Source organism: Alosa pseudoharengus, unplaced genomic scaffold (assembly GCF_046254945.1).
Source record: "Alosa pseudoharengus isolate Yale_2024_CS ecotype anadromous, Long Island Sound unplaced genomic scaffold, YU_APseudo_1.1 YU_APseudo_1.1_scf_5, whole genome shotgun sequence".
Lineage (NCBI taxonomy): Eukaryota > Metazoa > Chordata > Actinopteri > Clupeiformes > Clupeidae > Alosa > Alosa pseudoharengus.
Genome location: NW_027468837.1, coordinates 26,979,314 through 26,993,994, shown reverse-complemented (window position 1 = coordinate 26,993,994; position 14,681 = coordinate 26,979,314). Strand labels below are relative to the sequence as shown.

Genomic DNA, 14,681 nt, shown 5'->3' with positions numbered 1-14,681 from the left:
CAGAATAAAGCACCATATCACCCAACTGAATCTTTTAATTCTAAAATACTTTATTTGTGTAAAGTGGAATTATCCATTTGATGGGCAGGTGAATTCACAGTGTGTAGCGCATTATAAAGTTATCACTTTTCTGATATTCATTGTTTCCATAATTGAAATGGAGTTATGGGATCAAGTGCAGGTCGTTCAGTGGACCCTCCTCAGCATTCATATTTCAGTAAAATAATACATATATCAATCCAGATGCAGTTTTATTTAATTATATTAATATGATTCTATCAACAAAACCTGAACAGAATTTGGCAAAAGTAGGCTAACAAGGAAATCATTATTTAAATGGCAAATTCAACTATATCACTCCTAAAACTCAGTCACAACATATGAGAAAACATAATGTAGGTTGTTAGGGCAAAGTTATCTCTGAAGCTAGGTGATCTAACAAACATGATACAAGATGATAGAATAATAAGGGAATATGTTCCATATGCATTCAGTTAAAACATTCATGCATATAGTTATTGGCATGTTGGTATGAAGAGGAAAGAGGGAAATATCATTACAATAATGTTGGCTTTACATAATGAAAAATGAATCTCTTGATTAAAATAATCAAAATGACATAGAATTACAAACACATTAATAATTAAACATGGCTGTCACAAAAAAAGATGAATTGACAATGTTCCATTACAGTGCATATGACTAGAACAGTCCTTTCCCCTTCTTCAAGCTGATCTTCTTCCACTGTGGAAGTTTGACAAACTGGTCTTTAGCCATTCCAAATATAGCCTTGAAGTCCGTGTCTGAAAGGTGTTTCTGTGAGACAGACAGAGGTTGAGAGAAGAGAAAACAAGTGTTTGAGAGGGGAAGAAAATGAGAATTTTAAATAATAAATTGGTTTAGAATTCATGCTTTTGATGCACAATGCTATACAAAGACATTCAAATATAAATCCTTCAACCATGCGAAACCAAAGTCCATGCAAAAACTTTGACAGGATTCACTCTCCTATCAGGAACACAAACAAATGACTAATACGAATTGCTATCCAAAGGATTATTAATATGTTTGTTGCTTTATATTCAGAGTATCTGGTCAGTTCTCAGTTTGTCAGTCAGCATAACCTTTTGCTTAATCAATGTACCAATTAGAAGATTAGGAATAACTGTTGCATCTCCATGAAATGAAAATAAGAGAGCTGACCTCTTTCTGGGCAGGGTCCACTCCCTCAGGTAGCTCTTCGGCTAGCTTGTTGATAAGATCATCAGCAGGGAAGCTCTGGTAGGTGATGTTTTCTGTGCTGCCATTCTGTTCCTGCAGTTAGTATAGGTTGTAATTACTTTGTTTACATTCCTAATTGTGTTTTAAAGCATGTAAGTGTTGCAAAATGTAGTGGGGTGTCCTTACAGGTACAACTCTGGTCAATGATGTAACTTCCCCAAGTTCCATCTTCAACTGCTCATATGTTTTCCCTCCCTAAGAAAGCAGAGATAATTTTCAATCAATTACTTTGATAGGGTTGAGAAATTTTACCACCCACACACACACAATCTCTCAAATCACCTCTGTCTTTTAAATAGACACACACACACTGACATATTCATACGTGCATACACAGGCATGCACATACTCTCTCCATAATGTTTCACATAACATTTATCAGATAGGTCTTGTGCGTGGCGTAACAATAAGGCAGCACATATCATGAAAAATTCATGAGATGACCAATCATCATGAGTATGACCTAGAAGGATCAATTGATACCAGAGATCGGGAAAGTCTATGTAATGATATGTGGGCTACTACATAAGGGTGGTTAAACACAAACACTGGTTTCAGTATATAAATTACTGATGAGTTTTATTAAATCATATATATTATGTCTAATGTATTCAAACTTGTTGAGAATTTTAAAGAGGATCATTTTGTTTTCAAACAACTCACAGAACAGATGCATTCTGGGAGACAATGACTGGCTGACACAATTGATGGTTCAGGCACAGAGATTCTACCAATCTGCTGCATGATTCAAGTCTGCTCTCAGTATAGGGTCAGGCCTGGATATCAGGCCAACATCCCAATCTCTAATGCAGTCGCAGGCTCACTGAACGTGGACCCTTATTGACTCACGCTCCATATGGTGGGGTCCCAGGCCATGAACCAGCCAGTGAAGGTGGGGGGCTCGAAGCCCTGCTTGACCAGCAGGATGGGGGTGTCAGGATCGCGGGAGCCAGGGTGGGTGCGTAGGTACTCCTGGCAGGTCACCACTGACTCCTTACGCTCCTCCTCATTGGCCTGGTTGCCCACCCACAGGAACACCTGTGGCAAATGGCAGCACAAATCACAATGGAGACCTCTGCCACAAAAGGATCATTTAGAAAGATACAGTTCTGATAAGCATAGCACTGGTGCATGTGTGCATTATCTATGCCAAATCATGGTTGAATTTATTTTGAGCATTATACTGTCTGGGAGTGTTTTACCATTACACCATATGTACTGACCAGTAAAGGCTATTTTTGTATCCATCATCATGTCTAACTTTTTAAAATAAACCACTTGAAAACAATAGACCGTTTACACTCTGTTCTCATGAGAGCTATTTTGGAGGCCCAGTGGGATTATAAAGAGTTTATTCACAGGTAGTTGAAAGATAAGCGAAGTGGACAGAGAAAGGCTACTTTCTTAAGTTAAGGGAAACATGGACACAAAACCAAAGATGATGTTAAGTAATGGTGGTTTGTAATTCCACTTTACTGGTTATTTGGAGGTGATTTGGCATAACATTTCTTTCAGCGTGACATACCTGATCCCATGTGTCTAAAAGCATTACGTCATCCTCACTGAGGTCATCTTGAGTGAACTGCGTAACCTCGGAGACAGTAAATCGGCCTGTCTTATTGGAGCATTCAAAGAGGCGTGGTTGATGATCCATCGAGGTCTGCTGTAGTCTAAGGAAATGAAGAGACTCTTTTGACTAAATGTCTACTGACATCAGACCTCTAGATCACTTGATATAAAGTCTGAAATTAACAAACTTTTAAAGTTGTCTTTCTAAAAGAGCCTTATATCATGATTTAAAGAGACTTAGAGTAGAGATAGCTACTTCCAATTAGTAACTAAATTTCCCTTTTGAAATACTCAATGTTTTTGATACTTGACTCAAACTGAGGTAAACCTAAAAAGCAAATTTGAGGTAATTCCTGCACCTGTCCATCAGGCAACGTACCTCTTATCATTTGCATATGGAGTCTTGCCTCCCAGCAGCGTCCAAAACTCTATGGGCTCCTGTCCCTCGGCGATTATCTCCACGGCAGCAGTGTCCGGTCCGATGACCGTACTGACCTCTTTGGCCATGGCTCTCTCGTCACCACTGGAGCCCTGCAGGGTGGAGGGAGAGCAGTGAGCAGTGGAAGGAAGTGGAAGTGGAAGGAAGTGGAAGTGGAAGAGGCAAGCATGCACTGATGCAGCTGCAAGCCTTCATTGTCTGCATATGAATAACTAACAATAACCTCTCAAAGTGCTATAATGTTAACTGAAGTGAGCTCTGACCATTGACTGAACTTCTCAGTCTCACACAAACCTACATGCTGAGTAACAACATTTGAAAAGTCAATTATAAAATAATCTTTATCAGATGGGTCTTGTGCTTAGCATAACAAGGAGGCAGCACATATCATACAATCATCATGTGTATGACCAAGAAGGATCATAATTCACAGGGATCAAGAATGTCTGTGTAATGATATGTGGGCCCCTACATAAGGGTGGTTAAAAACGCCAACACTCTGGCTTCAGTATACAATTTTTGATTTTTGTTTTTTGCAATTTAATCATATCATAATGCAAAATGTATTCAATCATTTTGTGAATTTTAAAGAGGATCATTTTGGATCATTTTCAAACTACTCCGCGAACAGATGCATTCTGGGAGACAATGACTGGCTGACACCAGTGGGGTGTACTACGAACCTCGATTAGTGGGTTAGCGAGGTATGTTGCGCTCAAAGCCAGGCTATGCTGTGACACGAAAGTGGATCTGTTTTAGTGTCGCTATATCACCATGGTATCTTATGCTGTCAACCAAACCTGTGGGGTGTACTACGAATCTCGATTAGTGGGTTAGCGAGGTATGTTGCGCTCAAAGCCAGGCTATGCTGTGACACGAAAGTGGATCTGTTTTAGTGTCGCTGTATCACCATGGTATCCTATGCTGTCAACCAAACCTAGTCGTTATGTGCTAAGTTATAGCTCAAATCGTGTAATCTACCGCACACTGACCAATCAATTGTCTTAAAAACAAAGTTATCTCACGTGTAGGATTCTGTCATATATCTTACAGGTGGAGCTCCGCCTCTACTAACATTTTGGATCTCGAATGCGCTTTAATAGTGCTGTGCATGCAAATATCCCACTATGGACGTGCATACCATACAACAACTGATGACAATTGATTTATTTGATGTTATAGGTTAGACACAAAAATCACGGCAGTGTAGATTAAGCTATCGCTCATGAAGTAATTGTTTTTAAATAGAGGCGGTCTTGTGCGTCTCCACGTTACACGATTGGCCAAAGTCATCCCAACACCGAGAACGCGCACAGATCTGAGCTGAAAGCCTAGTTTGACAAATATATCACATAACTGCAATCGTAGTATCACTTAACGTATACCCCTGAGTCAAGGCTTTGTCAAGCCTCGATATGTCTACATAGCCTAGATATGTCTAACGTGCTTCGTAGTATACCCCACTGCTCTTTCTCTCTCTCTCTCTCATTCTCTCTCTCAATTCAATTCAATTCAATTCAATTGGCTTTATTCGCATGACTGTTCTTTTACAGTGTTTCCAAAGCAGTGCTGTATAAAAATAATAACATAGTAATTGCGATAATAACAGTAGTGATAATAAAAATAATGACAGTGGAAAAAAACAACAACAATAACAACCAGCAGACAATAATAAACAACAAACTCTCTCTCTCTCTCTTACATACACACACATACACACACACACACACACACACACACACACACACACACACACACACACACACACACACACACACACACAGAGAGTAAAAGTTGGCTAACAAACAAAACTCATATAGAAAAGTCACATTCAGTCACACACGTTCCTGCTCGCACCTTTCCACACCACACGTAAACACCAGTCTGGCTCTTCAGCAGAAAAACATCATTGGAGTTGAGGCAACCAGCCAGGGCAGGGACCTCGATGGCTTTGGTGTTGGACTGGTCAGAGCCGCTGACCTGGAACAGTCGCACTGGCGGCTCCGGATCTGAGCCCCCCTTCCTAGAGGTGCCACCCTGAGAAAACATGCAATAGATAAATTAAACAGGATCCATTAAACAGGACCTGTGGTATCTGATGCCAACCGCATATCAAACAAAAGGCTTACAGTCACACTTTGGAACTGGTTGAGAAAGAATTCAAACTTTTGTCACACAACCTCTGATGACAAAGTGGTCACATAAAGCACATATGGGCCTCTCAATTCCTCTTACACAATCTATGCATTATTAGGCACACCAGATCCAGTGTAACCAATTGACATTGTTGTTAGTTTAGCAAAATTAGGTGTATCTTTCTTATATATAAGAGTGCCCCTGAGGAAATCAGACAATAGAACACACAGAGCATGGGGGGCGTAGGAGCAGAGTGCAGGACCACTGAACATTTAGGAAGGTGATGGTTTAATGCTTCTTCACTCACCTCAAATATGACCATCTTGCCCTTGAACATGGCCATGAAGTGCCGGGGCTCCTTGCCCATGGTCACTCTCACCTGGACAGGCTCGTCGTTGTACTTCTGGTCGAGGTCCACAGCCTGGAAGGCACTGGCTGCCAACTCATCCTGGGTAGCATGTCGGCCCTGTAGACAAAAGCCACCATCTGAATTCCATTTTGTGAATTTTGCATTCAAAAGTTCCCACATTGTGTCATTGTGCCACCCAACTCCCTGTATCCCTGTTGAAATGGTTGGATTCAAACTTGTTTGGATTTACAACTGTTCAACAAATTCAAACATGTTACACCCCAAGTGGCAGCGGACACTTGAAAATAGCTGGCTCAAGAACTGGCCCTAATGCATCAGCTGCTGTCTGTGACCTCTCTCATGTGGTGTTTATTTGTTTACATGCTCAAACTTTTTTGCAGTAGTGCAAGATCTGGACTGAGGGTTCCAAGCCTAACACGAGTAACTAATCTAAGCTCCTCTTTTTGGGGTCATGACTTGCACTGACTTCTGCTAAATGAATAAATGTACAGTACACTACCATTCAAATGTTTGGAGTCACTTAGAAATGTCCTTGTTTTCATCATGTTGTAAATTTCTGTTGTAGAAAGAAATTGCTGATCTTTAATGCAATATCTACATAAGTATACAAATGCCCATTATCAGCAACCATTCATCTAATGTTCCAAAGGCACATTTTGTTTACTAATCTGATTTCATTTTAAAAGGCTAACTGAGAAAACATTGGAGAACCCTTTTGCAATTATGTAAGCACATAATGTAATCTGAAAACGGCTACCCTGATTAATTATTATTAATGGAGTGGAATGGAAAGTTTCTAAGTGACCCCAAACTTTTGAATGGCAGTGTAAATGTAAAAGTAACTTTAACTCAGGCCAAAACATTACAAGCCTAAACTTAATCTCATATTAAAAAAAAATGTTTAAAATTCAACTAAAATTTTTTCTTTTATTTCAATGTTAAACCTGGACTTAAATATATCCGAAAAATAAGTTTTTGTGTCAAGTGCATATCCAGTGGAAGTGGTCTGTTACCTGCCATATGTACAGGATGTAGTTCCTCTTGTTGTTAACTTGGTAGGTGTACAGGATGAGGTAGCAGTCTCCGCCATAGAAGTAGCCATGCCACTCTGGCTCCACTGGGACCAGCTCCAGATTCTCTATTCGCCATACCTGTGTTACACAACAGTGAGGCAGAGGAAGGATGTTACACAAAACCACTACTAGTCCTGTTTCTGCACTGTCACTTCCTCTGCACTGAGTGAACTTTAGGGTCACCTTTTTCTGTTTACCATCTTTCAGCACTCACACGTCTTTTCTCAGTACAATAGTTTTCTCGGAGGATCTTCCTCTTGGTCTTGTGCATCTGCTCTTCTATGTCTCTGCTCTTCCCCTCCTCACTGTTCCCCTCCTCACTGTTCCCCTCCTCACTCTTCCCTTCTTCACTGTTCCCCTCCTCACTTCTGCCCTCCTCACTGTTCCCACTTTCCTGTTCCCCTCCTCACTCTTCTCCTCCTCACTGTTCCCCATTTCCTGTTATCTCCTCTCAACGCCCCTGTCCCCATTTCTGCTCTTGCTCCTCGCTCTCCCCATTTGACTCCTCTTCTCTCCTCATCTCTTCTCTTCTCTCCTCTGCTTTTCTCCTCTCTCACCCTCCTCTCCTTTCCTCTCCTCCGCTCTCCCCTCATACCTCCACTGTTCCGTGTCCATCGTCCACCATGCGCTCTTGGGCTGCCACCTCCGGCATAACGTGCATCCTGGAGGCATCAAACTTCTCCTGGGTCACTGTGGCTGCAGACGTAGAAAGGCTGAAGTGAGCTCAGCATGTACAGTGGTGTAACTGCATACATGGCTACCATACATGAATACAGTGATCGTTGAAATGTGTAGATGTATATGAAAACATTAACTCATTGGACCACTTTAAAAAAACATGCTTATCAGTGCACACACACACACACACACACAAACACACGCACACACATGCAGACACACACACACGCACGCACGCACGCACGTGCACGCACGCACACACACACACACACACACACACACGTAAGCAGGCTGTCATGGTCTGGGAGTAAAGTATGTGGGAGATGGCCATATGACAATGGAACATGTGTTGTGCAAAGCCCATGACAGTGCAGATTCGCCATGTAGCAGATGACTCCTGCATTATCTAGCGAGGGAGCCACACACACACACACACACACACACACACACACACACACACACACACACACACACCAACACACCCGTAAGCAGGCTGTCATGGTGTGGCAGTAAAGTGTGTGGGAGAGCTCTGTTCCGGTACGTATGGCACCAGAACATGTGTTGTGCAAAGCCTGTGACAGTGCAGATGTGCCACACTGCAGATGACCACTGCATTCTCTAATGAGAGAGCCGCACACACACACACACACACACACACACACACACCAAAAGTCTTATGTTAACCATACCAAACCTCTCCTCCTTCCTAACAAGTGTGCTGCTGTGTAAAAGCATTCTCCACTACCACTGCCCTGCACACTCACCAACTCTCCCCATGGTGTGGGTCTTGCCAAGGCCAACTGTCTGGTCTTTGACCCGCCAGCTTGGAAAGAGCTGCTTGAAGAGGGCCGACTCTGCCCCGTCGTTCACCGTCTCGATGTTGGTGGTGTGGGAGTACCCCTTCAGCTTGATAAACTCCTGTTAAGACAGGACAGAGAGACAGAGGCAGAGAGAAGTCATATCATGTCTGACCGTTTTATTTTGTGGTTGGTTATAGACTTCTTCCCCTTTTTTGAGTTGGGTGAATTATAGGCGCTTTGTAATGTTTAATCAAAATATACTGTGGTATAGGGAAGATAATGACAAACAATGTGTCTAATTCCCTCTCACAAAAAGGAACTGATCCAGGGACTAATTCATCCATTCAGTATTTGCAGTTTCCTCATTCTTGTACTGATGTCCAGTAGACCTACCACAGCTCTGGACATGGCGGCCTGCCTCTCTGCCTTATTGGCTCTCTTCCCTTTCCACACAAACACCTTCACTCCTCCCTGGTCCATGAAATAGCAGTCCTGGAACACACAACATTATAATGATTATCACTGAGCTCATAGGACTATTTGGATAATGATCTGAAGTAAACAGCAACCAAATGAAAAACAAATTATGAAAATGGATATGATCATGGATCAAGAGATCATAGCTCGCTGAGTGGAACAGCCTCAATATCACCCTTATTTGCTCTACTGAAAAACAAACCAAGGCTCCACTCCATAAATAAACTATATTGTTAACGTTAATGGGGTAGAAACTGTTTGCATTCAAATAATTGGATGCTGTATGGCATTACTATGTTCTAAAACACTAACATATACCATTGTGTGAATTATAGAAGAATAAAGTGAATACTTGAGCATCCATACATCATGATTTAATAAATCCTGCACTAGTGGCCGTGTCCCGATTTCTGTGACCTTCATCACGCCATCAGCATCTGAGACACTGGGAACAGAGAAGAAGCACTTTTCTCAGACATCATAACACAATAGGTCACTATCAAAAGTAAGCTGTATGAAAAATATGTGTTGACGTGCTGTAGTTTTAAAATAAAATGTCAATTTGATTATGAAAATGACTAAAAGATGTGTTTTGTGCCAACAAATAGTGATCTTGCACTTTTAAGTCCAGTCATTTATAATAACACACAGCTATCCAACATAATCACATATGTTGACGTAGACAGACATGTATGTGGATAATATCAAATGCTTACTCTGATCTGACCCATGTAATGGCCAGTAACAGTTGAATTGTATATCCAATGACTCAATAGGCTATAGTAATATGGAGAACAATAATTTGAGATGATAATGTGAATGCGTTAACGTAGACACTTCTGAGCAGACTCCCACACTTCTCTTACTGGTAGAGAGCGAGCTGGGCCTTCTGCTCCTGGTCAGGTGTGTCATCGGGGACTGCACTGGACAGCTTGGCTTTCCGCTCTCCCAGAGTGCTTTTCAGGACCTCCATTAGGTGAGAGCTGTCCCCCTCCGCATCCCCCTCGATCACCCCGATCTCCGCCCGACCCCCCCTCTCTCGGTCACGGATGTCCTTGGCCAACTGCATGCCCTGGAGGTCAAGCAAAGCAGTGTTGATAGTTACAGGACAGCTTTGCATTTTCTATTTACATACATTTACATTCCATCCAATGCAAGCTTCTCAAATCCCTACTGCCATTCCACGGCGTTCCAGAACATTCTGAACCTGATGTGCTGCCAAAATGGCAGCTGATCTCTACACTGTGGCAGCACAAATCCCATTATGAAAACTACACCCCCACCCCCCCACCGTGCCTTCTGTAACAGGTTACACTCCACTATTCTAAATATCTGGTCAGTGGTTATGGGAGAGGAACAAAACCACTGTGCTAAACACTTCGGTTAGGTGTTATTAGTTGCTCTCACTTCCCCCATTGGGTCTGCTTCTGTATTCTACTCCAAGAGCCAGTCCTCCTACTTAATGTACTTTTTGGCATTAACTGAAAAACAGATCAATGACTCTATTGGAGACTACTGCATACTGAGTGAAGCAGTTTGCAGGACAGTACAGCATTCTGGACAGCCTAAACTCATTATGTTCGATAGGATTTGCTTTCGGAAGTTCTAATATACTGCAGTGCCCAGACTAAATGGCTGAGGGACGGCTTGACTGAGATGGAGCAGGAATCAGGAAATAAAAAAGCCGTCACCTTCAGCCTCTCCTGTCTGTTGCTCTCTGGGCCGTTCCACTGGATGATGACTTTGCCCGTGTCCAGCAGGAAGACGTCTCCCAGGTTGAAGCTCTGCCACGTCATCTCCACCTGGTCAGATAAAACACAACACAGGAGAGCAGTACAAACAAAGTCAGAGTGGTCCACTGCATGTGAATAAATGCATTTAGTTGACCATTTGAAGAGAATGTAAAGTGATACAGGGCTAATTTAAGTCTAGTTCTGTAGACTGTCCCACTGGGGTTTTAATGGGATGTCATAATGCTCTGGAATCAATAATCCCAATAATAATGTACGGGAAAGTGGAAGGTTTGGGTTTTTTTTACAGAAAGGAGATGGAGAGTCATTGAGTCATTCCTGCTGTACCTCCATAGCAGTCACCCTTCTCTTCCCCTTCACATGCAGGAGTCTCTGGACGTCGTAGGAGTTTGTCTCAGTGTGCCTCATACCTGATGCTACACCACCCTTCTTGTAGCTGATGGAGCAAAGACAAACAGACACATCCTCAAGGTTCACCTGACTTGACTTGACTTTACTTGACTTTATAGACACACACGATAGCCATGACTCATTTTCAGAGATAGGGAGTGTAGACACAGCGTGAGAGCTCATGTCCTGTATTTGCTAAACAAAAGCCTTTTTGCATTCTCAAAAAAAAAAGAAAAACACATCACCGTGTCAACGTATGCTCAAATTCACCCCAGAGGCCTTACATGATGCCCTGTTTGAAATATCCTCGGAAGCTGTCGGATTCATGGCTCTGGACCTCGCGATGCTGCACCGGACCGGACCCCAGGAACTCGTCCAGCTGCACGGTGTAGACGGCGGCCGCCCCTTGCTCATCTTGGCTGGACTCGGAGCCGATCCAGTAGTGGATGTCATAGGACACAGCACTGCCCACTTTACGAGTCTGAAGGGTGGTAAAGCAAAATAAGAAATAAGTGTGTGTGTGTGTGTGTGTGTGTGTGTGTGTATGTGTGTGTGTGTGTGTGTGTGTGTGTGTGTATGTGTGTGTGTGTTGTTGTTGTAAAAGTGTGTGTGGGTGTCTGAAGCGAGAAAGATTCTTTTTTACAGATCAATATATTAATGAGTGTGAGTGTAAAGGTGTGCACACATACCCAGGTGTACACAGGTAGGTATTTGGAATAGGGAAGACACAGGCAACATGGGGAAATAGACCAAAAGAGGAAGAGAGAGAAAGAGTGCTAGATGTAGAGAGAGAGAGAGAGAAGATGGAGAGATAGTGGGGAAGAGGAAGACATTAATGAGAGAGAAGCGAGTAGAGTGCTACATGTGGAAGTGAGGGGACTGCGGTGAGATAAGAACACATGAGGAAGAGACTGCAATTCAAATTGAGATGATGAGAGAATACACATACAGACAAACGCATGAACTGGGGTCAAAGTGGAGCAGGACAGGTAAACAGCTACAGGGAATGGGAAGATGGAAATGAGGAGTTGGGAGAAAGGGGAATTACAGCAGAAGATGGTGGGAGAGAGAAGCACACTGCTGATATAGATCTCGGGCTTCTGGATAAGCATGCAAAGCAGATGGAAATACAAACAACTACAATAATAAGTCTTTCCTCCGGTCATTGTAAACTAACATGACATATTCACATGTCATGTTCACATTTTATGTTGCCTTAAAAGGTCACACGAGGCACTTACATAAAGGAGCACGTAGCAGTCACCCTCAAAGAAATTTCCATGGGATTTCTCCGGGACCAGAACCAACTCCATTTTCTATCAGATATATCAAGACAGAGATAAAGCTTCCATAATTCTCTTAAGCAAAGAGCACTTTTGGATGTTCTATGTCACAAAGTAGTGAAGTGAATCTGAGGAAGACTGCAAGGTTGAAACGTCATGTGCCAAATGAGAAAATAAACTCAACAAAAGAATACCAAGGAGTGTGCAAACTTTTTTCCTAAAAAACTATGTCACAAAGTACCCAAGCACAATATCAAAGTTGATGAAATGTTGTGTTGATGAAATGAGTCTTTGGTATAACATTCAACACTGACTTTTTAAGCAATACTATGTAGTCACATGGTTCTGTATAGCCAAAGCATTACAGTTTTCCAGTTTTTGTTGGAGACAAGTATTTGATATGGTGTCAGATGAACTGTACCTCTATTCGCCAAATAAGAATCCCAGGAGACTGGGTGACAGCCCGAAATGTGTACTCCATGATGTCTTGATATCTCAATGTCCTTGACACGGCCTGTTAATAGTTCCTGTTGAAGTCAGAACCCAGAGAACTTTGATCAAGGCTGTGTGCCGAAGTGAACCTTGATAAAGGCTGTGTGCAGAAAAGTTGGTCTTTAATAAATATATTAAGAGATCAGACTGTGTGGCTACTCTATCTCTATTCTGATGACCTCCTGGCCAGCACTTGGGTGTACGTTCCTCTTCCTCGCTTTTTCAAAGACCCAAACAGGAAATTAGTCATTGCCACCCTGAACTCCACTAACCACTAACCAACCTGTCAAGCCAATGCAGAAATATTCTCTGCTTTTCACACAACGATATCTGATTACTTTGAAACATCTTTTAGGCTTTTATTTCAGAAAAAATATCTAAACTGTAAAATTACATTAATGTTTGGGATGAATTTCATATTTACATAAATTCTGTTGCAGACGGCAAATATCCATTAGTAGCACTGTCATTCAAATGTTCTTTCCCATCATGATGAGATTTGACCTGTTATAATTTCAGAAGTGACTCATCATCACCAAAATGACCATTGTTAATTTAGCGAATGGTGGATTTCAATCAGATGATAGCCTGCTGATAAAGCATTAAGCTCTGTGTCTGTGATGTGTGTTAATGCTCTCCTGCCAATCAGGGTGCAGACATTAAGAATTTGCAGAATGTCATCTATTAAGTAAAGGCAGTATCATTCATGTTAATTAAAAACAAAAATGATGTCCCCCATGTGCTGTCACAGGGAAAGGTGATGCCAAATTCAGAAGAGAACTATTGAAAACACCCTGGGGCACCAAAACAGACATACTCTCAAGCCGATTTCACATGGAAAACATTAGTGAACACTGATATGTGATCCCAACAAATCAATGTCCTGAATGTAGCACTTCACACAGTGATGATACCCTGCAGTTCATATCTTCAGCTTAGTAGCTGTACACCATTCAAACAGCAGTGTGGTAGGAATCGAAGCAGAAAAGTCTAGGAACGTCAGCTTTAAATCAAAAAGTGGAGAGATGGAGCTTACCTTGGAAGAAAAGAGTGATGGGTCCAGTAGGTGTAGAGCAGGCCTGTGCAGGACAGTGCTGGATAAATCCTATCTGTCGCTTTGGCTCTCACACTCCCTCACTCAATCTCTCGCTCTCTCTGTCTGTCTATTTCTCATTGGTTCTGTGGATTGGAACACGAGAGTTCTGGATCTCAAGGGTCATATTCAGAGCCCATCATCTTCCTCCACCGCTGCGCTTCAGACACCCACCCACACACACACACACACACACGCACACATGCACGCACATGCGTGCACACACACACACACACACACACACACACACACACACACACACACACACACACACACACACACACACACACACACACACACACACACGCACAAACTCACTGCATTTGGTTGGATTTGCATGTTCCAGGTTCCTCTCTCTATCGCCTCGTCCAATCACGGAGCAGGTTTGTGGGCAGATACACAAGCCAGCAGGCAAATGAGACCCAGGGTGGGGGTGGGGTGGGGGCATATTCAAAGGATGGGGCCAGTTGAAGAGCAGTATTAGCAAGATTGGTGGCCAAGTGTGGAGAGGAGAGGAGAAAAGAGAGGAGAGGAGAACCGAACACCCTCTGGGAGAGGGTGGTGGCGGGCAGCTGGAGCATCCTCTGCCAGTAAACTGCACTCTACAGTGCGGGAACGTGGCCAGAGATTTATTGATTTTGTGTGGTTATATAGTCGGTTGGCAGTGGATTTAAAGGGGCAATACATACAGAGAGATGGAGACAGAATGCCATTACAGCCCATTTAAATCCGCTTTTGAGGCTCCACTACAGCTGGCTAAAGCGTCAGCCAAAAGGAAATAATCTATGCTTCCTAACATCTAACATCCACGTATTGATCTGAAAGAATCACAGTGTTTTTTGTTGGGTT

At 42.6% G+C, this 14,681-nt stretch overlaps 1 protein-coding gene and 1 non-coding gene across 3 annotated transcripts; both read right to left on the bottom strand.

The window, feature by feature from the left end:
- Nucleotides 1–29: 29 nt before the first annotated feature.
- On the bottom strand, nucleotides 30–14,029 carry avil (advillin). 2 transcript variants are annotated; one of them, XM_076267938.1, is made up of 20 exons: nucleotides 13,776–14,029; nucleotides 12,669–12,839; nucleotides 12,206–12,280; nucleotides 11,249–11,445; nucleotides 10,902–11,010; nucleotides 10,515–10,625; nucleotides 9,690–9,895; nucleotides 9,190–9,268; nucleotides 8,740–8,838; nucleotides 8,311–8,464; nucleotides 7,464–7,564; nucleotides 6,809–6,946; nucleotides 5,733–5,891; nucleotides 5,147–5,326; nucleotides 3,230–3,381; nucleotides 2,807–2,951; nucleotides 2,131–2,319; nucleotides 1,408–1,476; nucleotides 1,204–1,314; nucleotides 30–816 (listed from the first exon to the last, which is right to left on the bottom strand). In XM_076267938.1, the coding sequence occupies exons 2-20, from the start codon at nucleotides 12,726–12,728 to the stop codon at nucleotides 703–705; spliced, it is 2,448 nt and encodes an 815-aa protein (XP_076124053.1). In that variant the 5' UTR covers nucleotides 12,729–12,839; nucleotides 13,776–14,029; the 3' UTR covers nucleotides 30–702. The 2 variants fall into 2 exon arrangements, with proteins under 2 accessions (XP_076124053.1, XP_076124052.1); XM_076267937.1 differs by having other exon boundaries at nucleotides 12,669–12,774.
- On the bottom strand, nucleotides 1,658–1,754 carry LOC143105303 (small nucleolar RNA U13). Its single transcript, XR_012983419.1, has one exon. It is a non-coding gene; the product is annotated as a small nucleolar RNA U13 (small nucleolar RNA).
- Nucleotides 14,030–14,681: the final 652 nt, after the last annotated feature.